The sequence below is a fragment of the Pinus tabuliformis genome, chromosome Q (genome assembly GCF_031772625.1).
Source record: "Pinus tabuliformis cultivar Carrire ecotype Pingquan chromosome Q, CPIR1, whole genome shotgun sequence".
Classification (NCBI taxonomy): Eukaryota; Viridiplantae; Streptophyta; class Pinopsida; order Pinales; family Pinaceae; genus Pinus; species Pinus tabuliformis.
Window position 1 is genome coordinate 487311344 of NC_142296.1, and position 27804 is coordinate 487339147.

A 27804-nucleotide genomic window follows, 5' to 3' on the forward strand; every position below is an offset into this window, starting at 1 on the left:
CGAAATCTGCGTTGTACCTAGCCAGAATAAAACTCTTGGGAGAGGTGGAATGCCCTATCATGCACTATTGACATGTGTTGGGTGTGGAATGCTAACTTTTTTATTATTTTTCCCTCAATTTTTGTCAAGTTTTTTGCATGAGAAGGAACCTAATGAATCTCTAGTTAATGTTTCAGGTGTTCATTAGCACAAAATGGAATTCATTTGGAGAGAAAGATAACATGAGGAACATGAGTTAAATGCATCAAATGATCCTGCTACCATCTAGGCACTGAAATACTATGGATTGATAAAATTCTTCTGGCTTCTAGGTATGACACAACAGATGGAATTTTTGAAATATCTTGTTCATTCGTGGGATGTTCAGGCAGAAGCATTCAAGTTTGGGGAACATCTACTTGAGATAAAGGTAGATGATATCTACTTCTTGATTGTTTTATCCAAGAGGTGTGCCCCCATCTCTCTCCTAGGTGGGAGAAGTGGTGCGAAGACAGTGAAATATTATATCGCTACCTATTGTAGACATGGTGCCCACCCAAATGGGGATGGAAATATCAACATAAAAGACGTAACCCAATCACCCTTGAGAAAGGCCATGTTCACTATTGCAAGATTGGTAGGTAGCTCAACACTTCACGTACCAAGTAGATCGTACATGTAGTACAGGGTGGAGTGTCTAGAGCTAACATTTTTCAACTGAAGTGAGGAGGTTTTGGTCAATATGAAAGAACAATTTACTAACATAAGAGAGGGGAAGTTAAATAACTTTGGATATGGTTTGATCTTAGTCACTTTTTCTCTAGAATGACTACCAATACTTCAACCTCAGTAGATCATACTCAATCCTATTGATATGAGGGCCCCACAGATGAGTAGGTGGATTGATAATATGTTCCGACATGCATGTCCATCAATGATCAACCTCTCACCAGCCTTATTTGGGTGGTTTCATTGACATTTCATCATGATTAACGACTATCCTTATGTAGGGATGGATTTTTTGTGATGATCCCAAGCTTGTGCTACCTGAGGGTGAGAAATGGGATGCTTGAGGTAAAATATTTTTACCATTTAATTTTTTGAAAGTTTTACAATTTTTTTGTGTTTTTTTGTGTGTTTGTTTGTTTGTTTTTTTTTTTTTTTTTTTTATGTTTACTGAGACTAAACTATTGATGTTTTCATGCAGATATTGGATTAAATTGAACAATGCATGCTTCATATCTTCTTCGATCAAAGAGACAACTAGATAAGGAGGCAGTGGAACTAGTACAGGTCACTGCAGTAGGATGGGATGTGCTACAGGAACTTGAGGTAGCTGAGATCCTATCAAAGGTAGAGTGCCACTTGGAGAAACCAACAAATGGAATTGATGAGATCGTGGTTGATCATATTCTAATGTGACTTCAGTGATATACTATCAGAGTACCTAGTCGTATTGGTTTATTACTGCGCAAGATATCTCGTGTAGTGTCATTCTATGATGAGCACTATTGATTTGTCTACTTAGATCTTTGCATGTAGTTTTTATATGGGCGATGTAGCCATATGTGTCTCAAGGAACAAATTTTTGTAAAACAAAACTTAATATATATATATATATAGAGAGAGAGAGAGAGAGAGAGAGATATTTTCAGTGCTTCCTAGTTTCTATTACGCTTTCAATATGATGTGATTTGAATTGAAGCTTCTTTACATTCGTTGAAAATGTCTATCTAAAACATAATTAGCAAGGGAATTTTCTAATGTGTTTAGATTTCCAGAAATATGTTGATATCACACTCCCAAAACCATGTGAAGGATGTTGGAAGTAATGCTTCCATGTAATGAGTGAGTTGTCATTGTGAGTACCTAGGTGCCGATCTAGAAGTAGTCAGTTTCCTATGTGTAAGTTGTAATAGCTATCTAGATGTGTCATTGTCAGTGATCTAGATACTATAAATATGTAATCCTGGAAATCAATAAAAGACAAGGTGTGTGATTTGTTTTGTGTGTACATTTTTTCTCACTCTCTTCAAATTTTTGACATGGTATCAGAGCCTGTTCTAGATTGACTCCTTTGTAAATAAATTAGGGTAGGAGATTATGTTGTGTGAAGTGTTTGTATGGATTTGTAGATCTGTTTGTTCTATTGTTCTAGGTGGCATAAAGCATTTCATTACGATCGTGTTTGGTTACATTTCATCTCTACTCGGTATATATAGTTAAAGACATTAATCTGTTATGAAACCAGCTCATAAAAAGATAGAAAAGATAGATCAACGCCTTAGAATTCAGCCTCTTTGAGGGGGCAACCTCCTTTACATTACACAAATGAATGATTCTTTGATGATTCAAATGACAAAACCTCCTTTCTATATATAGGAGTCTAAGGAGTCACAATATAACCCACCCAACCTAACAATAATAATATAAAGGCACAAAAATAACAATAGAGGGATTCTATGGGGCACAATAATAATAATATGGGGACAATAGGGGCACAACAATATTAATAAGGGATACAACTACAATAGTAATTGGGTAATCACTAGTATTATAGGGACCTAACATGCCCCTCTCCTTCAAAAAAGTGTTGTCCTCAATGCTTGAGTAGTTCTAGATGCTTCTGTATAAAATTCTCATCCTCCCATGTGGAATCTTCAGCGGATAAGCTCTTCCACTTGATGAGATACTCCAAAATTGATCGATTTCATAGCTGTCGAGTTCTTGTTTCCGTGACTACTTCCGGTTCCAATATAATTTTCCCTTCCTCATCAAGTTCTGGCATTGTTTGAACTGGGAGCTTGTCGCCTATAACCTTCTTTAAACATGAAACATGGAAAACGGGGTGCACTCGAGAAGCTGCGAGAAGCTCCAATTTGTATGCCATAGTACCAATCTTTTGCAACACCTTGTACAGACCATAATACTTTGGTGATAATTTATTATCCTTCTTAGCTTGCTTGAGGGACATTTGTTTATATGGTTGTAGCCATAGGATTACTCAATCGCCTACATCAAAACTTCTTTCGTTGTGATGTTGATCTGCCTGTTGTTTCATTCTATTCTACGCCAACACGAGGTTATCCTTTAAGAGTTGGAGGACTTGTTGTTGATTCTCGATGTGATGTTCCACTGCTTGAACCTTAGAATTTTATCTTAAATATGATGTGATGGAGAGTGGTTGATATCCATAAAGTGCCATAAATGGGGTCATTTTTGTTATTGTATGGAAGGAAGTGTTATACCACCATTCAACCACAGGCAACCATTTGACCCATTATGTCTGTTTATTAGAGACAAAGCAACGAATATATCCTTCCAAACATTTGTTTACTATCTTAGTTTTCCCATCAGATTGAGGATGATAAGATGAGTTATGAGCTAACTGAGTACCAAGACAAGAAAATAATTCTACCCAAAAATTTCCAGTGAAAATGGGATCTCTCTCACTTACAATAATCTTTGGGTTTCCATGTAGCTTTTGAATTGTTTCCATAAATGCAGTAGAAATTGTACTAGCTTTAAATGGATGTGATAATGCACAAAAGTGTGCATAGTTGGTAAGTCTGTCAACTACCACCATGATGACACTCTTTCCCTCAGACTTGGGTAAACCTATGATAAAATCCATTGAAACCTCCTCCCAACATTGGCTTGTAATGGATAAAGGTTGTAATAGACCTGGGGTCTTAATTGTTTCAGATTTATTTTGTTGGCAAACCAAACATTCCAGCACAAACTTTTGAATATCCAATTTAAGGCCATCCCAAAAAAATTCCTTCTTAACCTTGTGGTAAGCTTTTAAAAATCCTGAGTGCCCTCCTAAGGGAGAAGTGTGCAATTCCATAAGAATATTTTGTTTGAGTTGGGAATTTTTACAGAGGTATAAGTGATCTCTGTACCATAACGAATCATTTTGCTAGCTAAATGTATCAGATGTATTGGAATCTTGTTGTAACTTTCGAATAAGTGCCCACACTTCTTCATAATTCTTCTATTCCTCCCTTTCTTAGTTTATCCAATCTGGTTGGATAATAGAAATGACACACAACAATGCTTCCACATCCTCATCCTTTCTTGAGAGTGCATCTACCACCACATTTTGCTTCCCTTTTTTGTAGATGATTTCAAAGTCATAACCCAACATCTTTGTGACCCACTTTTGTTGCTCTTTAGAGGATAATCTTTGTTCTAAAAAGTATTTAAGGCTATCATGATCCGTTTTTACCTTGAAGTGTCTTCCCATTAGGTAGGGTCGCCATTTCTTAAGTGCATGTAGTATTGCCAACATTTCCTTCTCATAAATAGCTTTGTGTAAAAACTTTCCCTTGATTGGACAACTTTCAAAAGCAATGGGTCTTTCATTTTACAATAAAACAACACCAATTCCATTTCCTAAAGCATCACATTCCACAATAAAAGTTTTTGTGAAGTCCGGTGTAGCTAAGATCGGTGCTTGGCACATTGCCTCTTTAAGATGTTTGAAGGCCTTTGTTGCTTCTGGAGTCCAAGAAAATGCATCTTTCTTTAATAATGTTGTTAGAGGTGCTGCTATTCTCCCATAATTCTTAACAAACTTGCGATAATACCCTGTCAACCCGAGAAATCCTCACAGATGCTTTATGGATGTGGGGATTTTCCATTCCTTAATGGCTTTAATTTTGCTAGGGTTTACCTTAACTCCTTCATGAGATACAATATGACCCAGATATTCCACCTCTTGTACTCCAAAGAAACATTTGGGTCTTTTTGCATATAATTGTTTCTCCTCCAATATTTGTAGCACCCTGTCAACATGTTCAACATGATCCTTCCAAGACTTCTTGTAGATTAGTATATCATCAAAAAATACTAACACAAATTTTCTAAGGAAGGGTTTGAAATTGGAATTCATCAAACCTTGAAATGTAGAAGGTGCATTGGTAAGGCCAAAAGGCATGACCAAAAATTCATAATGACCCTCATGAGTTATAAATGTTGTTTTCAGAATGTCTTTAGTCTTCATTTTGATTTGATGATATCCTGAACGAAGATCCAACTTGGTGAAGTAAATTGATCCATGCAATTCATCTAGTAATTCATCAATGACAGGAATGGGAAACTTAGCTTTAATAGTGAGCTTGTTGAGATCCCTATAATCTAAACACATGCGCCATGATCCATCCTTCTTATGCACCAATACTACTGGAGCAGAGAAAGAACTTTGACTAGGTTGAATTATACCAGCCTCTAGAATTTCTGCAACCATACATTCAATTTCACTCTTTTGGGCATAGGGATATCTGTACAGCCTGATGTTTGGAGTAACACTTCCTGGAATCAGATGAATAGCATGATCATGATCACAAATAGGCAGGAGACCTTTGGGAGTCTCAAATACCTTGGAATTATTGTCCAAGACTTTTTGGAGATCCGGAGAAATAGATGATTTCAATGTGGAAACATCTAGCGAACATAATTGTGCAATTACACCTCTTTGTTCCTTTTCTAGAAGCTTTGTCATACCGTTAGAGCTGATTATCTTTCTCGGTTTCCCTACAATAACCCTTAATTCAACTTCCTTTCCTTCCGCAGAAAATTTCATGAAAAGTTCTTGAAAATTAAAGGCTATTGTACCCAAGGATTGTAGCCATTAGACTCCTAGTACAACATCAACATCTCCCATTGGAATGGAAAGCATTGGAGTAATCAATACATATTTTCCCATGGATAGTTTGATATTATGGCACTTTCCAGAGAAATTTATCATTCCTCCATTTGCAACCATCACTTGACACTCTGGTGCTGGATATAGGAAGCAATTCAATTCTCTTTTGTATCTTACAATGAATAAAATTGTGGGTATTTCCTGAATCAATCAACACTATCACCTTTTTCTTCTTGATTTGTCCATCTATTTTGATGGTTTGAGGAGTGGTAATTCTAGCCAATGCATTACAAGATATGATCTGATTCATTTCTTCTTTATCTAGGCTTTGTTCCTGGAGTATATCCTCTTCTTTTGACCTTTCTTGCTCCTTTTTTTCTTCCTCTTCACAATCTATGTAGAATAGTTTCTTCTCAGCACACTTATGACCTTTAGTGTATTTGCTATCACAATTGTAACAAAGCCCTTTTGCTCTTTTTTCTTCCAATTGTTGTGGTGTCAACCTTATAGGTTTTGGAAGACTAGGGGCAATAACACTTCCATCTATATTGTTGTGAGTGGTATGCTTCCTGGTTGCCATAATTTTGCTTTCCATTTTTCTTGCTAACCTGAATACCTTCTCTAATGAATCAGGTTCCCAAAGGTGAACATCATGTTGGATATTATCCTTTAAAGTCCCTATGAACACATCAATCCTATGCTCCTCTGGAATATTTTTACCCTTATGTTCAATTTTTGGAACTCCTCAATGTGCTCCATTATTGAACCCTTTTGTTTGAGACTTATCAATTGGCTAAAAAAAGTGTTGATTTTTGTATCCTCATAATGTGCTGTCAATTCTTCCATAAAAATTGCCCAAGTGATAATTTGTTTATGAGAGAAAAGCCATTGATACCATACAAACTGATTTGGTTCCAAATATAAAGTTGCAATACGTACCTTTTGTGTGTTTTGCACATTATTGAGATCGAAAAATTGCTCCATCTGTAATATCCATGTTGCGGGATCCTTTCCATCAAACTTCCTCATATTTATTTTTGGAATATGGTGGGTCTTCAATCCAACATTAGAGTCTATGAAATCATGATTAACATTTCTTTTGTTTGCATCATGAGTTTCCTTTACTACCTTTTCACCATTAGTAACTATTTCTTGTAGAAAATTTGTCAAATCTGTCTTCAAATCTGCCATGCATGTCTTCAAATCTGTCTTTAAATCTATCTTCAAATCATCCATCTTAGCTTCCACACCATTCATCTTAGCTTCCACACCCTTTATCTTAGATTCCACACCATTTATCTTAGCTTCTGTTAGCTTTTGTGAGAGTTACATTTGTTGCACTTGGTCTTGTAGTTTTGATATATCATGTAGCATTTCTTCCTCTTCTTCATGAGTCATGCTAGAGCTTTCAGGTTACTTACCAGGTGTTTTCATTTTCTTTCCTTGGGGCATCAGTTACCGATAATAATTCTCTACTATGCCCTTTGAATTCCTTCAAAGTAAATTTTCAAACCAAGCTTAAGCAAAAATTTAAAAAAATCTACACACCATTTTTCACTTTGTAGGAGCTCCATATTGCCTCTGTTGTATCTCTATAATTTCGGATCATCCAGCTCTAAAATTGCGATCTGTAGTAGCCCTCTGTGTCCTTTTTCCAATGCCACCAGTTTGATCCAAATTGGATTCTCCAAGGAAGAGTTATGCTAAATCTCCCACAGTGACCTAATTATAGACTAGTTCAGTAGAGTGAACTTGTATGACGTGCTACGTGTCCATGTTTCGACCTTTGGATCTGAAAAATATATAATAGAAACTACAGTCCCTATTTCTATAACTTCTTATGAAATTCCAATCCAATGCTGAAAGAGAAAGTTATGAAAATTTTTCCCAGGTCACCTGTTTGGAATGTAATTCAGAAGTCTGCAAAAAGACCAACTTCCTCAGATCATATCTCCGCAAATATAGCACAAAAAGCTCTAAAATTTAGATTCGAGGTTTAGTGCAATTTCATCTCAAATGGGTTTTCTTTTTCACTTCTGAAACATCACAGAAAAAAAGTTATAGCAAAAATGCCACGATGACCTATTTGGAGTAGCAAAACCCTAGAATCCAAAGCTCTAATACCAAATGTTATGAAACCAGCTCACAAAAGGATAGAAAAGATAGATCAATGCCTTAGAATTCAACCTCTTCAAGAGGGAAACCTCCTTTACATTATACAAATGAATGATTCTTTGATGATTCAAATGACAAAACCTCCTTTCTATATATAGGAGTCTAAGGAGTCCTAATATAACCCAACCGACCTAACAATAATAATATAAAGGCACAAAAATAACAATAGAGGGATTCTATGGGGCACAGTAATAACAATATGGGGAAAATAGGGGCACAACGATATTAATAAGAGATACAACTACAATAGTAATGGGGTAATCACTAGTATTATAGGGACCTAACATAATCCCAGATTAGAGCCGCGGATTCAGAGAAGAAAACTCACCAAGTGTTGCAGAGTATTTTTGCACGTGAAGGAGCCTGTCGAGACGCATTTTGTATCTAGTGCACCATTAGATCAAAATTCCATAGGCTTTAGATCTAGATATAATTTCGCATTAGATTCATATAGTTGTGAAGCATTTCCTATTGAATATTAGAGGAGGAACAACATATGTTTCCTTATTCGAGTCAACGATCTCTAAACAGATGTGAACTAGCACCTACCATCACTTGATGCACACAATAAACTTGGTAATCTAATATGAAGTTGCTTGTTTCACATCAGTTTTTCAAAGTCAGAACCCTTAGTGTATGGATTGCAGTGTTCTAAATAAAGAACCAAAAAAATGGCTTATGTGATAGCTTCTTTACAGGCAGAAGGGTGCTTTGCTAGATTTGTGTGAATTATGAGAACGCACTCTGATATTGCATCCTTGGTGTTGTGATTGCCGGGATGGTTATATCTTGTTGTCAAAGGAAAGATTTGGCAGTGTCCAATCATCATATATTCGATGATGACATTTTCCAATCAGCTTCTCTCAGTTGGATGTTTCACAACCAATTCCTCATGTCTGCAACAATTTGCACTTTGATGTCAATGGTTATGCTGATTGTATGGAGGCTTGATCTCATTGGAGGGTGTAAATTGTAGTGGGCATGAGAGTGAATGGAATAATTAAATATTGTATTGACTTCATGGTGCATTCATTAACTTCAAAGGTTTGATTTTATTAAAGGAATATAATCTGTAAACCTTTGTTTTGTTTGTTTATGAAGACTAATGTGCGCATGGTTTAATGAGACATAAGGGATTAAAGATTAAAGTTTTTTTATGGTAAGTTTTTTTGTGGTGAATTTTTTTTGCGGTGCGTGAAATAAAGTTGTGGTGATTAGTTGGTATGTATTAAAAAAAAAAAGGTTGTTCCTAAAATAAGATACAGAACCACAAAGAATAGGCCAATTATTCAATAGGCTAATGTGACCCGTCATGCTTCGAGAGTATTAGTCACAGGTAGTTCTTAATAAGGTCAAGCTGGTGTGACCCATCATGCTCTGAGACTGTTAGTACAGGTTATATTATCATTACAAGTTGTAGAATTATCTGCTAAAGACATTCTGTATCAAGAATTCTATCCTAGATAATTGATGAAGGATGTGGAGGACAGTGGATTCATAGATGGTGGCAATTCCATAGGATGGTTCAGTATCAAGACTGACCCGTTGTGCTCCAAGAGGTTGAGAAGCATCAATTCTACAAATCTCATCAATGATGGTCAGAGGCAGTTACATTTTAACTGGAGGTCAAGTGATAGCTCAAAGATGTGGTGGTGAAACAACGGTGTTTGCAAGATGCCAGAGTGGATGTGGGTGTTGATGATGACCATATCAGAAAAATGTGGAAAAGATTTATTTATTGTTGTAATGTGGGTTTTTATATTTTCTACATGTAAGAATTAAGGGAGGGTGTTCTGAGTAATGCTTCCATGTAATGAGTGAGTTTTCATTGTGAGTCCCTAGGTGTCAATCTAGAAGTGGTCAGTTTCCTATGTGTAAGTTGTAATAGATATCTAGATGTGTCATTTTCAGTGATCTAGATACTATAAATATGTAACCCTTGAGATCAATAAAAGACAACGTGTGTGATTTTTCTTGTGTGTTCAATTTATCTCGTTCTCTTTAGATTTATGACAAAGGATGGCAGATTTCTCACTGAATAGATATTTGCAAGTTGTAGTACTATGAGTTGTGAGTCGAGCCTGATGACTAAATGGAAAATACCATGTAAATAGCATTAGATAATAGCTCCACCACTATGCTATACTCAACAATGTTGTTAGGAGAGTGACCAATCCAAATCCATTGCATACTCACTAGCTTGCCATTTGGAGCAAAGATGTCCCATGCTACAAAAGATAGGTTCCAAGTACTATAACTAGCACCATCGCATAACCAATATATAGTTCGATAGAGGTCGACATATGAAAACCAAACGTAAAAGAGATCAATAGAAACCATGGGAAACTCTGAAGAACACACTGCAAACACACTTAACACACCTATGACAATATGTACACAGTGTACCATGCATGGGATCAAGCATAGAATTTTTTGAGGTACATCCCATTCTAGGCCAGTGCCAGTGGAACTCCAACTAAGTCTACTAACTCATAGGCCCCCTTTTCAAGGACTCTCTTAACAATGTATGCACTTAGCCACATCGGTTGGAAATTTCCTGGACCTAACTTATCAGCCCCCTAGTCATATAAGAGAAGTAGGTCTCCTTCTGAGAAGACATGAGGCTTGACACTCTTGCCATATTACGCCTTTATGCATATTTTATGAGATTCATTGGCTAAATCAGCATCACATCAAGTCTCATCCAAACGAGTCAAATGTAAAATAAGATCCTCCTCTCCAGAAGTAGTAGGAAGAAGTATGACAACTAGTTTTAATGATGGAATTTCACATTCGATGGGGAGGATTTCTTCCATACCATAGACCAACTAGAAGGGTGTGAGTCTAGTAGCAGTCGTAACTGAGGTTTGGTATGCCCATAAGGAAGCATAAAGAAGAAAGTGTCAATCCAATTTGTGGACCCCTACCATGCATTAAAACATATTCTTAAGAACTTTGTTAATATCCTCAACCTGTCTATTAGCCTGAGGAAAGTAGAGAGTGGAACTTTCATGTGAAAGTACCAACTTAGCAGTTAGTTCAATCATCATATGATTCTGAAAATGAATTCCATGATCCATAACTATTTCTTGCGTGACACCAAACCTACCAATAATGTGATTGAAGAAAATGTGTGTAGTTGTTTCGCTCGTGTTGTTATATGTAGGCATCGCCTCAGCCCACTTAGTAAAGTAGCCAACAACAACAATGATATATCCATGCCACCCATCCGAGTGCAGGTTACATGTCATAAAGTCCATACCCCATTTCGCAAAGGGACCAACAGCTACAATGGGATGTAATGGAGTAGGTGGAGCATGAACCTTACAATCATAGATCTAGAACACATGACACTTATGGATGACAGAAATGCAATACTAAAATATAGTAGGCCAAAAGTAACTGACGCGTAAGATATTTTGCGTGGTAGCGTAACTAGATAGATGTTTGCCACATGCCCTCGAGTGGCATTTATTCAAGACTTTGTTGACCTCCTCAAGGGTGAGGCACCTCTGTAAAATTATATGGATACAACGAAGGTAAAGGGTGTCACTCATAATAATGTAATTTTTGGATTAGTATTAAATACCTCGCTTCTCAGAGCGAGAGGTATTGGGCTAGAAAGTATGAGTCTAGAGATAAATCAGAAAATATTTGTACGATGGGTCAGATGAAGAAATAAGAAATAATGACTCATCATGGATGGAATCTTCAGATGTAGATTCTGAATCAGGGGAAGGGAGATCTTACATTAGCTCGATGAAAAATAGGGATTTCTTCAACTTGGACTTGATGAACTGCAGGTTGAACTCTTGGGTAATAACGATCCACTTAGAGTATTTCCCCCCAGCAATTGACGTGAAAATATATATGTCATACAATTGAAATCCAAAATGACCGTAGTTTTCCAAAGCAAGATGTTATGGTGAAATCTTTGGACATCTTGAACGACTACCAAGGAAAACTTTTCTACGTGAGTATATATGAATTCAATGTCATTAACGTTCTGACTTAGATAATAAATTGGATGTTCTATCCCTACATCATCTTCTTGGACAAATACCATTGCTATAATAGAAATGGTATCAGCGAGATACAAGAAATAATCGCATTAATAGTCGGGGGGGGAGAGAAGCCCAAACAAGTACATCATTCAAAGCATCAAACTTTTTTTGTGGAACGTCCTTCCAGTGGAAGGGGACACCCTTTTTCAGCAAGTGAGTGAATCCTTTTTTTAGCTCGGCGTAATTAGGAGCGAACCTCCGTAGCAAGTTAGAATTCCCTTGAAGTCTTTGTAATTGAATAAGAGAAGAAGGCACAGGGAAGTCAACGATGGCCCACACTTTCAAAGGATCAATACGAATTCCTTCTTTCAAAATGAAAAAACCCAGGAGTCGACCAAAACCAACATAGAGCATACATTTCTTTTTAGAGTTGGCCTCATGAATGGAGGAAAAATTTGTAAAGGGCTCGATAAAATTAGGCAAATATACCTCACTTATATTATCCTCTATGGAATCTGGTAAGGAGGAATGGTGGTTATGTTTTTCCCATAGCCCCTGAACTGGCATCATGATCTCCATGACACTCTCATAAGTACATAATTTGCGAGACAAAGGATCAAAAGACATGCAATAATCCAGTGATTGATCTACCCAATTAATCGAAGAAAATGTGGTAGTCACACAAGCCGAATATATGGCTTTGTAATATAGCTCAACAGGGCTAAGCAACATTCGGTCACCAAAAAATTAGATGTTAGTTTCATCAGGTACAATCGAGCGATCAGCTAGGGTAGTAGAATATGATATCATGTTAATATAAGAAACTGAAGATGAGATGTCAGGAAGGAATGGAGGAGGGAGAGAATCCTTCAACAATCCAAATTTGACATGTTGATAGGAATGTAAAGTTTCCCATACAAGACGAACACTTCCAGTAACATGAGAATCAAAGGCAAAAAAGGTGAATCAACCTATGGCTATGATCTCACCTTTATGGTCGAAATAACAACATCCATGGCATAAACTCACGTATGTCCCAGTATAATATTATAATCGAGATGTTCATTAAAAAATTTGACTTCTATGGAAATGGTTTTTCCCCCAAGTTCTACTTGGAGGTAATTTAGGATCCCATAAGGTTTGTAAGTTCTTCCATCAATATCTTTCAATGTGGAGGTTTATTGACTCAGTTGAGGAAAACCAATTTCCTTCTAGCAAGACAAGGACATAATATAGGTCACATCTCCCCTATCCACAATAGAGTGATGAATGTTCTTACCATGGATGATGACTTGGATTATAAAGGCTAACTAAGCTAGAAGTTGAGCAGTATAGTTTTCATGAGAGAAAACCACTAGGTTGGAATCTAATGGATCGAAACACCTGATAGCTAACAATAAGGCCTTATTTTTGGCGAGGTTGTTTTGGAACACCTCAAGAGTTGACATAGTTGATGGAGACTAAGCCAAGTATTCAATTATGTAATAATTTTAGGCATCTCTTGAATGAGGGTTGAAATCAGACTTATGAATAATGCCCTTCAGAGGCTTGATAGTCAATTTTGCAAGAATTAAAGGTGGAGTAGGATCAGATAAGGGTGATGTTGAACTGACAGGTTGATCAGTAGCCTGACTATTCGATCGATTCACATTACCATAGTCCTTGTTCTGAGTGGCCACCATAACATCAAATTTTAGCTTTGAGGAGGAAAGAATCAAATTTGTGTTAAAGAAAGAAGGGTCCCGAGCAACCATATGAGTCTCCTAATTTGGAAACAGGTTGGTCAACATGACTAGAGAAGTGGAGGATTTGAGAAACTAATTCACTTTAGTGTGGTGTGGACAATCATGTTTAAAGTGATCATCATTGCAAATTAAGAAAGGGTATCAAGGCTTTTGTTTCTCATCAGATGACTAATTTGTTTGTTTTTCCTACGGAGAGGAGTCTTTCTTATTGCTTCCAAGTTGTTGTTGAGACTTACCTTTATCAGATGAAACGACATTGATCTTGGAAGAAGAAGCCGCAGGACATTGGGATTGAGGATTTTAAGCAAATGCAGTAAGAGAAATATGTAAGCCCTCCTCCCACATCCACCTAAGAAATTGCTCAGCTGGGGTAAACATCTAACAAGAATCCACTATGATATGATTCAACCTCCTAAGTCATGTTAAGGAAGTGGAAACAAGGGAAATAAACCATACATACATTCAACATTAGCCTTAGGGCCCTCAGGAACTAGTCCAACCTTTTTGCCAACCAACCCCTGGGTCCCACTAAGATTTTGGACCACTTAACCTTTGGATGATCTCATGCTATGGGCGTCGTAGAAACTTAGTACACTATCATAGGCCTGCAATCCAGTGTCCAAGGAATATTTTTCACAGTGTTTTGTCAACATCCCCAGGTTTTGAGCCACTTTTTCAAGCCCATAAGCCAGGACATTTCCCAGAATTGAGTGACATCTTCAAAACAGTAAAATAACAAAGAAATGAAAGTACAAATGCAATTACTTGAATAAGACTTTGACTGGGCCCCTACTATCCATAATAGGAATTTTGTCAAACATATCATGAATATGTAATCTACATATGTAAATAATAGATCTGAGTGTAAGGGTGTCATACTTAGTTGAGAATCACTAAGAAACGTTGATGCATCAACACATCAATTACCATTTCATCCATTAGGTCATATATAGATTATTCATTCATTTACCAGTAAAAGCATGATGAAATCCATACATAGATACTGTCATAAAGCATATATATAACCAACATAATAGTAGCATAACTACCAATGAAATCACGACCATATAAACCACATATAACCAATATAATACTCATAGAATTACAAGGATAAATAACCTCATATTGATCACACTAAATCCAACCCAGGATGGGACTTCCACATTCCATCCGACCGTAGAATGGCTGAGCCAAATCTCTCTTCATCCCTTCACCCCCGTGCCATATTCCAAGCATGAATGTGGGATCTCATTGAACCCATAAACCAAAAACCATCTAGGGTTTCCAAAGGCCATCCACCTTAAGCCATCAAACAATGATTCCATTTCATGGTTGGACATCAAAAAGCCATCATCAGATTAGTCTCTATCCAAGCCTTCCAGGGTTTCCAGAGCATTTTCCTAACCAAGGCTTCTAAGAATAGTAGCTCAACCCACATCTTATTCCAGGTTTCTAGAGCATTTGTCCAACTAGGGATTCCAAGACAAGTAACTCAACCCACAACCTTTTGTGGGCTTTGAGAACATTTTTCCAACCAAGGCTTCCAGGACTAGTAACTCAACCCACCAAGGGCTTCTAGAGTGTTTTTCCAACCAAGGATTTGAGGACTAGTAACTCAACCCAAGTTGTTACAGGGCTTCTGGAGCGTTTTTTCAACCAAGGCATCCAAGACTAGTAACTCAACCCAAATTGTTATAGGGCTTCCAGAGTGTTTGTCCAACCAAATCTCTAGGAACTAATAACTCAACCCAAGCTAAATGAAACATGAGAACCAACCATAAATGAATAAATGAACCCACAACACCATGGCTATCTAGGAAATGGAAAGGCTAGGAAAATCCATTATCAATCTAGACAATCCTCCATGCCAATGACAGATCAAGACTAATAAACCGCATGCATGCCAAAACTAGTGAGGAAAACATACATACAACTTGGTACCTATAGGAAAAACCCGTTGTAGCTGTTGATCCCAATGTCCTCTTGTGCTTTCTTTCTCTTCCTTTTCCTTCTTGCTCCAAAAATCCAAGTATGCCATACCCTCCAAGAAAACCCTAAGTATCCTAAAGTATGAGAGAGAGAATAATGAGAGAGATCCAAAATTGAACTAACAAAAGGTTATAGTGACCAAGTGCACCCATTGATCCTTAGAAGCCTTTTTATCAATGAGGCCTCTATTTTCTTCATTTTCCATTATTTTCCTTCATTTTCCTCTTCACATGCAACCTGTGACCTTTCACCTCCCTTTTCTCCTAATTTCCATTATTTTCATAAATAAAATTCCAATTAATTCCCCATGCCTTTCCAAAGCCTTTGTGATTTCCTTTGCCAATTTCCTTAGCCATAATAAACCAAATGAACACCCAGTAGGTTGTTTTTCTCACCATCTAGCTTGTAATACGTGTCCCATGACCGTGGTCTTATATTTCTTTACCTATATTTTTAACCAAGGTTGTTATAGAACCCTCCCCCTTGGGGGAACACCATCATCAATGTCCAATGACACCTATAACCAGCAATATCGTTGAAAACAAAACATACTTCCCATGGAGCTTTATAACAAAACTCGTTACAATATTTACAATAACCATCTGCTAAAACATGATAAGCATACCATTTATTGGAGCTTTATAACACAACTCATTATGGTATTTATAATCCACATATACTTATACACATTTTCTTCAACCAACAAATAACCATACTCTCTATGGAGCTTTATAAACTAGCTCGATACAATATTTACAATAATATACACATATATACATTTGATTAACCAACAAATAAAAGGATATGATGCCCATATCAATCAACAATGGAATCGATAGGCTCACACCTCCACCCTCAAAGGTAGTACTAGGATTCACCTCCTTCTTAGGAAGTCCAAAATCCACTGTTAAAGTCAAAGTTGCATCCAATGTCTAGCGCTACAATCTTGCACCACTTGTCTTCTCAGTGAATAGTTACTGGCTCATTGTTCTAGGGAGCACTCCTAATGTGCATTTGATTCCATCTAGAAATGATAATGACCAATAAATATCCATCCCCAGTATTCTCTTCTTTGCTACACAATCCCTCGAGAAATCTATTCACCCCCTTCCATGCAATCACACACCTTCCAAGTTCTACTAACACCCCCATATCAGGTAGTCCATCCATTTGCAAGGCTTCCTCGCATCAGAAGATACAAAAACCAACGCATATCCCTGCCTCAAACCATCATACCATTCATAGCATGCTCATGGAAATCAATGGACACTCTTGGGTTCCAGTGTCCCACAATGGCCTTGCTCTTGAAGTTCTTTACCATCATACTCCTGCCTTTTCTAATTTCTTTTTGTTGTTTTTGCTAATTATTGTAGTCAATTTCAACCACCAAACCAGGCATTTCATGCTTTCCTATACCAAGCACATAACTTCCACTAGATTTAAACTAAGTTGAAATAAATTCACATCATACGTCATTAGTAGCTCATCTATAAGGTACACTTGAAATCCTGTTTACTTCCTATTACAACGAGTCAAACTAGCATCTTTGAACAAATCATCATGTACATCAAGTTAGCTCCAAACACAACTATCATAGATCAAAATCATAAATCACCTGTAACCATCATAAAACAAAATCATAGATCACATGTAATTATCATAGACTATAATCATAAATTACATGTATAATAAGATTGAAATAAAATATTGATACTTATCCTTCATCGATCCTTACTTCTTCCTTTGTTCTTTCTGTACACACATCGGATTGGTTGCCACACCCAGAAAACACCCAGTTCCTTTTGCTTTCCATAATCACATACACATACATAATGCACATCACAACACATACATCCACACACAATTTGAGACACCACACAATACATGTATCTACACTAGACATAACACACATACACGTACACCCAGTGTACAACACAACACAATACATATGCCTACACTGGATATACATCATGACACAAACACCTACACCTGGTGTACTACACAATAAATATATGTACATAAAGTATAGCATAATGAATACACATGTCACTATGCCACAACTACACAATCTAGACGCATAGTACCACATGCCCACAACATAGCATGTAGGACATGCACACAATACCACACGTACACCAGTACCTCAGGTACAACATGTACACAATATCACCTATACACAGCACCACCTTCACAATGTGTACACAACATCACATGTACATGACACCACCTGCACAGTGTGTATGCAATGCCACATTTACATCATACCACCTGCACAACATGTACACAATGTCATACTTACGCAACACCATATGCACGACATGTACACAACACCACTTGCACACAACACCATATCTACAACACGTACATGACACCACATGCTCACAACACCACTTGTACAATCATGCACACACCACCAAATGTACATAGTGCCAAATGTACAACATGCACACAAAATTATATGTACATAGCACCCTATGTACACAGCACTGCATATCCAACATGTGCACAACACAATATGCACACAACCCTACATATCCTTCATGTGAACAATACAATATGTACACAACACCATATATCAAACATGTACATAGCACCATTTATACCCATCACTGCATATGAAATATTCACACAACACTATTTGTACCACCTTGTACATAACATTGCATAAACAACATGTCCTCACACTATATATACACAACGCCATATGTGCACAACATTACAAATGCAACATGTACAACATATACAACATGTCCACACAATATATATACACAAAATCATATGTGCATAATATCACAGATGCATCATCTACAACATATACAACATATGCACACTAGTAGTACCACACATTCAAAACCAAATTTCTCTACCAAACAACCTTTCTTTCAGTGTCTCTCTTCCATCCATGCTTATCCCAACATCCCACAGACCACACTACTTTCATTTCGTTGATGTATCCCTTGGTATACCTTGCCCATAACATAAACATAATATAATCACATAATATCAACCCATAACCACATGATACTGACCTCATATATTTTTCAAGGTTACTCCTCACAATTGATTCTTCATATGACCAAGAACCTCTTCATGCCATTCACATGAATAAGCAATCATTCTTCCACAAGAATTATCCCTGATGACCTTGTCAGACAATGACATAGATACATGGATACATACATACATATACATAAACATTAGCATAAAAAATCATGATCCTGTCAGACAACGATATGCATACATACACATACATACATATAAACATCAACATAAAATAATAATGATCTAGTCAGTCAATGACATACATACATACATATGTACATATAAACATTAGCATAAAATAATCATGATCCATGATGACCCTGTTAGACATGACATACATACATACATGTATACACATATAGACATCAACATAACCATTATCACAACATAATTACTAGATATCATAAGGTCAAGGTTGAGAGAAATCCCTTTATGCATGCATGAAATGCACAACATCGAGAACAACCATTCCCAACATAGTCAAGGCATATGATGCCTCAAATCCATTCACATTACCTTTCTTTATTAACTTTCCCATGATTTTCTATTTATACCAATGGACCCAACGAGCTCTCATCGAGCTCCACTAGACTTCCTCTTTCCCATCTAATTCCCAAGACTCTCAAAACATAAAAGGCAATACCAAGAAGAAAACAAGAATAAACCATGAAATGCCAATAGCAATACGACACCACAAACAAAGTGTCACGGTTGTGCACTAGATGCAATCAAAACTGCAATCACAAAATATCAAATGACAAAAGATCAAAAGCATAAGACTAGAAACAAACACCATGACTCAATCCCCATGGTTCCCAGTACTTCCAAGGGAAATCTCAACCTGAGCCTTTTTCAATATTTCATGGTAGTTTCTTTTCCATGAAATTCCTTGCATCATACTACCATCAACACATAACTGTCAGTGCATAAATAAACATAACAATATAGTGGTTACCTTACCTTGTCGTGCCAAGCACATTGCTTTCAACTGAGCACATCCACACCATCTCTCAAGGGACTCTAATTCCCCTGACATATCCACCTATCATTAGAGGCTATATAATATACTTGTCAAATACATGTTCATGAATCTAGCACATATCCACATAAATTCAGACAATATTAAGGTTAAGAACACTTCTTGTATGCGAAGCACTCATTCGTTTGGAATTAGGGTTCCCAAACATAGTCAAAGGAATTCTTGCCCAATTCCTTTCTTCGACCCTTTTACTTTTTTGGAATCGAGGTTTACTGATGAGACTAGGTATTGCACCAAGAATGCTACAATTCCCATGGCTACCAGCTTTACTTATCAACCCGGGGTTTGTACAAACTTGGATATGACTATGCTATATAAACAAATAGAGGTGAAGCCACTGCCTATTGTCACTGCCCATCTGGCAAGCGACCCCAGGGGTTCCAAGCCAGACTTCTATAGGGCAGGAAGAATCTTGATTTTGATGGAAGGAGAGCAAACGTAGTCTAGGGGAGAGATATTCTACTGCAGAAATGAAGAAAACAAAATGCAAGCCTAACTCACACCAAACCCTAGCCAACCTATTAAACAACTATGCTTAGCAAAATCAGAAATTAACACTAACCTACTGCTGCTATCCAGAAAGCATCAAACTAGACTAAGGGGTAAAAAATGAAACTAGGTTAAGTTTGTATGTGAGAGAAAACACAATCGAAGGTCAAAACTAGTGGGAAGAGGATGTGAAGGAGTGACAAAACATGAGGATCGTTAGATCAAGTGGGGGAATGGAAAACGAATGGATGAGATCAAACAATAGGAGGGTACGTAGGAAAATCGGTAGACATGGTGGCCTAACAGGATGGACGACTAGGATTAGATCGCGTGGGCAGTCGGCAGATGAACAGCGGAGAATGAAGGTAGAAGAAAATGTGCAAAAATGGTATCAGGTGAAGCGACAAATGTCAGATCTGACAGGGAATATCAATGGTGGAGCTTGTAGCACGAAAATAAAACGTGCAGAAAGGATGAGTGGGTTTGGAGGGCAGTAAGTGGAATATCACACGCCATCAAAGCCGTAAATGGTTTTTTTGAGAATTCACATGATTAGCCTCCCCAGTCGACATGTAGCACGAGGAAACTAATCATATCGCGTGCTCTCAGCCCAATAACAGTTGAAAGGAAATCCACGCAAAATGGCAGGAGGGCCGTCGGATCTCGCAAAGCAGATATATGGCAGAGATGTGGACAAGAAGGTTGGTGAGCAGGTGTGTGACAACTGTCGGATCTTAACAAGGCAAATCAACGGTGGGGTTTTAAAGGGTGAAAAGGTCAAATACGAAGAGTGGATTTGAGCAGTGATTGGATGATTTGGCTTGTGAAAGGTGTTTGACGGTTAAAAACCATTTGAACATAGATGAATAGCTTCCATTGAGCTTTTCGTGTTGCAGGGGAATGAAAGTAGGGGTGAGGTATTAGATAGAGGGTGAAGGAACTGATGGCCAAGAAATGTGTGAGTGACCATGAAATGAACCAAGTAACAATATGATGAACCACGTGACTACATTAAATGGAAAACCCTCTATGAAAGTCAAAACCCTGTGTTTTTGGGTTGTTGTAGGGTTTCTTCCTCACAACATAGTCCCAGAGGAGGGGCTGAGGCTGAGACACCTGTGAGAAACGTTGTGGATATTTTTCTTTGCCAACCTACTAATTAAATGAAGGCATAAATGGAACAAATTGAAATACAACTACTCTTCTCTGCACTACTGTAATGAAATTGCACTATCCAAGCAAATGAATAGAAAATAGGAAGCTACATAAGTCAATGAGCAGGCAAGCCATGAATCTGCGCTGAACCACTGTAATGAAAATCCACCTATCTAACCATATGAGCAATCAAACCATGCATCTATGCTATTTTTGTACTAGACATGAACTACTTAAGTTAATGAATAGAAGTAGGAAACTATGCTAACATAACAATACAAGAAAGAGGAGCTTTGGCTGCTAGGGTTAGGCCCTAACCCAAGAGCATCATCCCTCTAAGTTAACTCAGTGCTGGCTCAAATTAGAACTCATCTTCATTATAAATAAAAAAATTGTATTACACCAGAATTGTTACAAGTTTACAACTAGACAAAAAGTCTGAATACTAGCTAACTGACTGACTGACTATTGGTTAAATAACTAAAAATACTGAGGTCCGAAGCCTCTCTATTTATACATATGAAGTCTCAATGCCTTCCCTCAAAATTAGGGAGGTACATCTCCCAACTTAATGGTAACTTTTCCTTTCACTTTCACTAGCTCGACTGCCTTCTAGTAGGGAGGTACTTGTACTTCCACTTGCCTGGCTGTCCTTTAGTACTTCAGATTTGGTTGTTTGTGCTTTCAGCTGATGGAGGGATATTCGAATGGATGGGCGGTAAGTGAGGAGGATTTACCTCTTGTAATTCCTCTCCCTTGTCCCATTTGAGTTTTTACCAAGGTCTTTTACCATACTTCCTTGCTTTTACCTTTTATTCCTACATTACATGCACATTAGACCACAAAGAAAAATATAATCAAAAGTTTGCAATAGGTTGTGAGAATAGTTGGTTTGACTAAGCTAGGAGGTGAATTAAGGCCAATTAAGGCCCATATAATTACTCAATGATGAGACTGATCATCACCCCTACTGAAAGTATTGCTCATCCTCTGAGAAACTTAGTGGCTCTGGTAGCCTCTCTAACATCTTATTCTGTTGTTGTGGTCTTTTCTTCTTGTTTATATCAATCTGCTTTCCTTTCATCTTCTTCCCACTGATATTCTTTGATTTTTAAGCTATGTGCACTACAACAAAACCAGCGATTTGCGCCAGATTTAGCGCCAGATTTTAGTTCATTTTTTTTGTAATTGTGATGAGCAACCTGGAGCTAAATCTGGCTCTATTGTACAATTTTTAAAGCGTCCTTTTTTGCACCTGATTTTGCATCCTTTTTCACGCTAGATTTTGCATCATTTTTTACACCAAACTATGCATCATTTTTTGCGTCAAATTTTGAACCAAGATTTGCATCTTATTTTATGACAGGTTTTGCTTCTAGTTTTGTGTCATTTTTTGCATCTATTTTTCATTCTCTTTTGCTTCCTATTTTGTGTCATTCTTTGCTTCCATTTTTGCACCATCATTTGCATCAAGTTTACACTGTATTTTGAATCCAATTTAACGTCTTTTTATGCATCCATTTTGTGTCAGTTTTTGCATCTAGTCTTACGCCAGGTTTTGTATCTAGTCTTACACTAGTTTTTGCTTCTATTTTTGCACCAGCTTTGGTGCCTATCTTTGCGCCATGTGTTGAATTTGATTTAGCACCAAATTTTGCATCCATTTTTGTGCCCATTTTTGCATCTTTTTTTGGACCATTTTTTACATCCACATTTACGTTTGATTTGTCTCCTTTTTTCCCATCTCATTTTGCACCATATTTTGCGTCATTTGTTTCATCCAATTTTGCATCATTTTTAACACCATCTCTTGCATCTAATGTTACATCATTTTGAGCATCCAAATTTGCATTTATATTTGCATCTTATGTTGAGTCATGTGTTGTGTCCACCTTTGCATCTTATTTTGTGTCTAATGGTACATTCAATTTAGAGCCATTTTTTACGTCTACTTTTGTATTTGTTTTTGCACCAAGTTTTGCATCCAATTTTAAGCTATTTTATGCCCCTTTTTGCACCATTTTTTTGTGTCTACTTGTGTCCAATGTTGCACCATTATTTACACCGACTTTTTCATCCAATTTTGCATTTTTTTGGTGTCTAGTTTTACATTGTTTTCACCATCCAAATTTGCATCTTTTTTTGCCTCATTTTGTGTCCACATTTGCATATAATTTTGTGTCTGAGTTCGAGCCTAAATTTGCATGTGATTAGGAATCATTTTTTACATCCAATATGGCATCCTTGGTTTCACCTTTTTTCAGCCCCATTTTGCATCTTGTTTTATGTCTTTTCTTACATCTTTTTTTTTTCCTTTTTTGCACCCAAGTTTGCATCCCAAATTTACACCATTATTTGCATCATCATTTGGCATATTAATTTGTAACGTTTTTTTCTTCTTTTTAACGCTCAACTTTGCATCTTATTTTACATCTAGTTGTTGTCTTTTTTTGCATCTAATTTGGTGCCCATTTATGTGTCCTTGTTTTTGCCCAATTTGATATCCTTTTGTATGCCATGTTTTGTTCCCTTCTTTGTGTCAACTATTGCACAATTTTTCACTTCTAATTTAAAACACTTTGTATGTCAATTGTTTGCATTTTGTATTAATTCCTAGTTTAACATCCAATTTTACTTTCAATTTTGCATCCATGGTTACATCCGCATTTGACTTCTTATATAAAGTATATTTTTCTTTACATATATGACCCCCTTTATAGATTCATAGTGAAATATATGATAGTTTCTAAATATCATTAAAGCAGATATCACAATTCAAAATCATTTGTAAAGAAATTTAAGAGAAATTGACAACATCCATCCAAAAAAATAACAGTGTGTCATTAACAATTTTCAAAACATGTATAAAATAGCAACATAATACTAATAAAATCAGTATTATTTTTAATCAAAACAAGTAAAATTCAAATATGATTAACAAATCAAAATATTTCATGAATATCATTATTCTATGATAAATTAACAACATACATAAATCAAACTCATCGTATGATTACAAAATCAAAATGTCTCATTGATATAGGGTAAATTCACAACACCCATCTAAACATAACAATGTCATTCTACACAATAATTTCTTCATAAAAAACAATGCATGTGCATGCCTAGCTACCACCACCAAGATCATCCTCATGATCATCTTGACCATCCTCATTACTCTGATCCACATCATCACCAACACCGCAACTATCATCATCATCTCCTCCTTCACCACCATCATCCTCATCCTCATCCTCATCATCTCCTGATATATGTTGAACATAATTTGGATCATCGTCTTGGCAATCATTACCTATAGCATTCTGACAAAAAAAATCAATATTACATGTTAGTATTAATTACATAACACAACGCATGTTTTTGTTATACAATGTTAACCATAAAATGAGGTAAGATATAATATCTAATAGTACTAACAAATAAAATGAAAATATGGTTTAAAAGTATATTGGAAATCCAACTCAGATTACATACCATAGAGTCCATCCAAACAACAAATTCAACCCATCTCTTTTGCTGCAGCACCTCCTTTTCCAAATGATTTGGAGGTCTTCCATATTTTAGTTCCTATCAATCAGTAAATAGGGAGAAATTAGATAACAATGACTTTCTTCTAGTACAAAATTTATTAAAAAAATATCACATGTTTAATATACTTACAAAGGTTGTTATCAGTGCTTTTAAACCTTTCTGGCCACTACGATGAGTGACTTTTGTTTTGGTTAACCTCGCCTTGGATGCCTTGTCCTTAAACATAAACCAATTCAATTTATTTTCACACAAATACATGTCTAAGATACTTATAAGTATTAATACATTCTAAATAATGTTTAATGAAAAATTCAATACCTGAATGCTCTCATTGCCGGCTTTTCTTTGTGCATCCAACTTCTCATATGATTTTACAAGTTCTTTCCATACTTTAAAAGGTATGTCAATAGGTCTTTGTTTCAGTCTTTGATCTTGAGGCATTTTTTTAATTTTTCTTGTTTGGTTAAAAAAACTGAACAAGTAATTCACATCAATGGCATGGGGACTCTATGGATATGTGTAAAAAAATGGCTATAAAGAAAACATCCAAAAAACATATGAGCTCTCCCTTTGATGGTCACTTGGGGCATATGGCTGGAAAGGAACAACTCCATTTTCGAAAATCAAGGACAATCCTTTCTCAAAGTCCTTCCTAATATTTGCTCCAAATGTCTTAAAATGAAAAACAAAATTCAAACGTCATCCTCAAACATCTCCCTTAAATATAACGTTGGACCATAAATTCTTCACTTTTATTGTTATCGGCTCTGGAATGATTTTTCTATATGCAATTATACAATGAAATATGTGTGCACTAATGAAAAAACATTGAGTTTCATTTTTCATAATCACAAACAATGAAAAAAGAATCACACGTAACTAGCATCATTTTGGAAATTTTATATTTATTAAAAATCTTTAACATGTTTTCCTCCCATATCTCATAAAAAGGTGTGAAATTTTTTATATACTCTCCAATAAGCCTAAGGATCACATACCTTTTAAAACTTTGCATTACCATTATATGTTTCTCCTTGAAGATATATAATATGTTTCTTCTTTAACATATATATTATGTTTCGCATTTCTTAATATTTGACAAAATACTAAAGTTGAAAACAATGGTCATTGTCTCAATCATATTCCTGGTGATCTTGTTCAGCATAAAACAGTTTGGTACAAGCAAAGTAGGCATGACATTTTCTCTGGCACTCATGATATGGTTTTTCTCTATTGGTTCTATTTTACTTTACAATATTATTTAACATGACATGACAATTTTAAGGGCATTCAATCTTGTTTATATCTATTACTTGTTCAAGAGGAACACTATCAAAGCATGGATGTCCCTAGGAGGTTGCGTGTTATGCATAATAGGAGCTGAAGCTATGTTTGCTGATTTGGGTCACTTCTCAGTAAGATCCATCCAGATAGCCTTCACATGTGTAGTATTGCCATGCCTAATATTGGCTTACATGGATCAAGTTGCATATCTTATGAAGAATCCCTCTGTGGTGGAGAACGTATTCTCTGCTTCAATTCCAGATGGTTTTATCTGGCCAGTCTTCATGATAGCTAGTGTTGTTGCCATGATTGCAAGCCAAGAAATGATCTCAGCAACAATTTCGTCTATTAAAATGTCCATGGCCCTAGGATGCTTTCCCAGATTGAAAATAATTCACACATCCCGACGGTTCATGGGTTAGATCTACATTCTTGTCATCAACTGGGTTCTAATGATAATGTGTGTCTTGGTATGTGATTGTTTTAAGAGCACGGTCGAGATATCAAATGCATATGGCATTGCAAAGGTAGAGATGATTATGGTGACTACAAGCCTAGTGACTCTTGTCATGGTTCTTATATGGGCAAAAAATATATTCCTTGCGATTGGATTTCCTGTTCTATTTGGATCAACTGAGCTAATTTATTTTTCTGCAGTTTTGATGAAAGTGGGGGAAAATGGTTGGATAAATGGTTTTTGCCACCTGCTTCCTTCTTGTGATGTACATTTGGAACTATGGAAGTGTTCTGAATTATCAGGAGTTGTATATCTTGTTGGTCACGGAGATGTCAAGGCTAGAAAGGATTCATGGTTTCCTAAGAAACTGGTTATAATCTACTTCTATGCTTTCATGAGGGCAAACTGCAGGGCAGGCCCTGCAAGCCTCAATGTACCTCACACCAATCTCTTGCAAGTTAGCATGACATATACTGTCTGACTTGAAGGTTTCCATGAATCAAACATGCTGAATGTTTTTCAAGGACCAAGTCACAACATCAATATGGTGATGGATAACAAAGATTTCCTTGAAGGTGGCAGAGATGAAGTGAATTTTAATGTGAAGTTAATAATCATAAGTTTTGTTGTCGACCAAGATCTTCATTACTTAGTCCTTGATTTTGTTTGATAGAGAATAATAGCCATTCCTACGATTAATCACTGATATTTATGAACAAAGACACCATTCTTTTTTCAATGAAGATGATAGGTGGTATTTTATATGCATGGTTAAGCCTAAGATAAGCCATGTTTTCTACATAAGAAAGTTATATTAAGTTATATCCATGAAAATGAAAGGAAGATGACATTGCATGTTTCCTCGTATAGCTAACCATCGCTCAATAACATTGGATGCTTCTCCACCTCATTCATTACATCATTGCTTAAGAACCTTGGATGCTTCTCCATTTTTTTTGACATCATGTATTGATTATGTTGTTGTTGGAGGTTTTACACTAAGTTTTTCAACATCGAGCTTACTAGGGCTTGCACCACCGGGGTTATTAGTAAGAATATCATGAGGTTTGCATAGCCATGATTATTAGAATCAAAATAGTAGGATTTGCACTAAAAAATAGTTCATAGAGCTTTCCTGCTGGGGAGAAAATCACAAGTTCAACTTCTGCAGTGCAGAGCACCGAGAGCTCGTAAGCTTTCTTCAGCAATCCACCTACGTTTGGAAAATGTAGCCTGCCTGCTGG

General features: G+C 36.6%; 1 protein-coding gene across 1 annotated transcript; it reads right to left on the minus strand.

The window, feature by feature from the left end:
• Positions 1–24240: 24240 nt before the first annotated feature.
• LOC149220298 (uncharacterized) lies at positions 24241–26265 on the minus strand. Its single transcript, XM_089382782.1, has 3 exons — positions 24949–26265; positions 24763–24855; positions 24241–24590 (listed from the first exon to the last, which is right to left on the minus strand). The coding sequence occupies exons 1-3, from the start codon at positions 25075–25077 to the stop codon at positions 24393–24395; spliced, it is 420 nt and encodes a 139-aa protein (XP_089238908.1). The 5' UTR covers positions 25078–26265; the 3' UTR covers positions 24241–24392.
• Positions 26266–27804: the final 1539 nt, after the last annotated feature.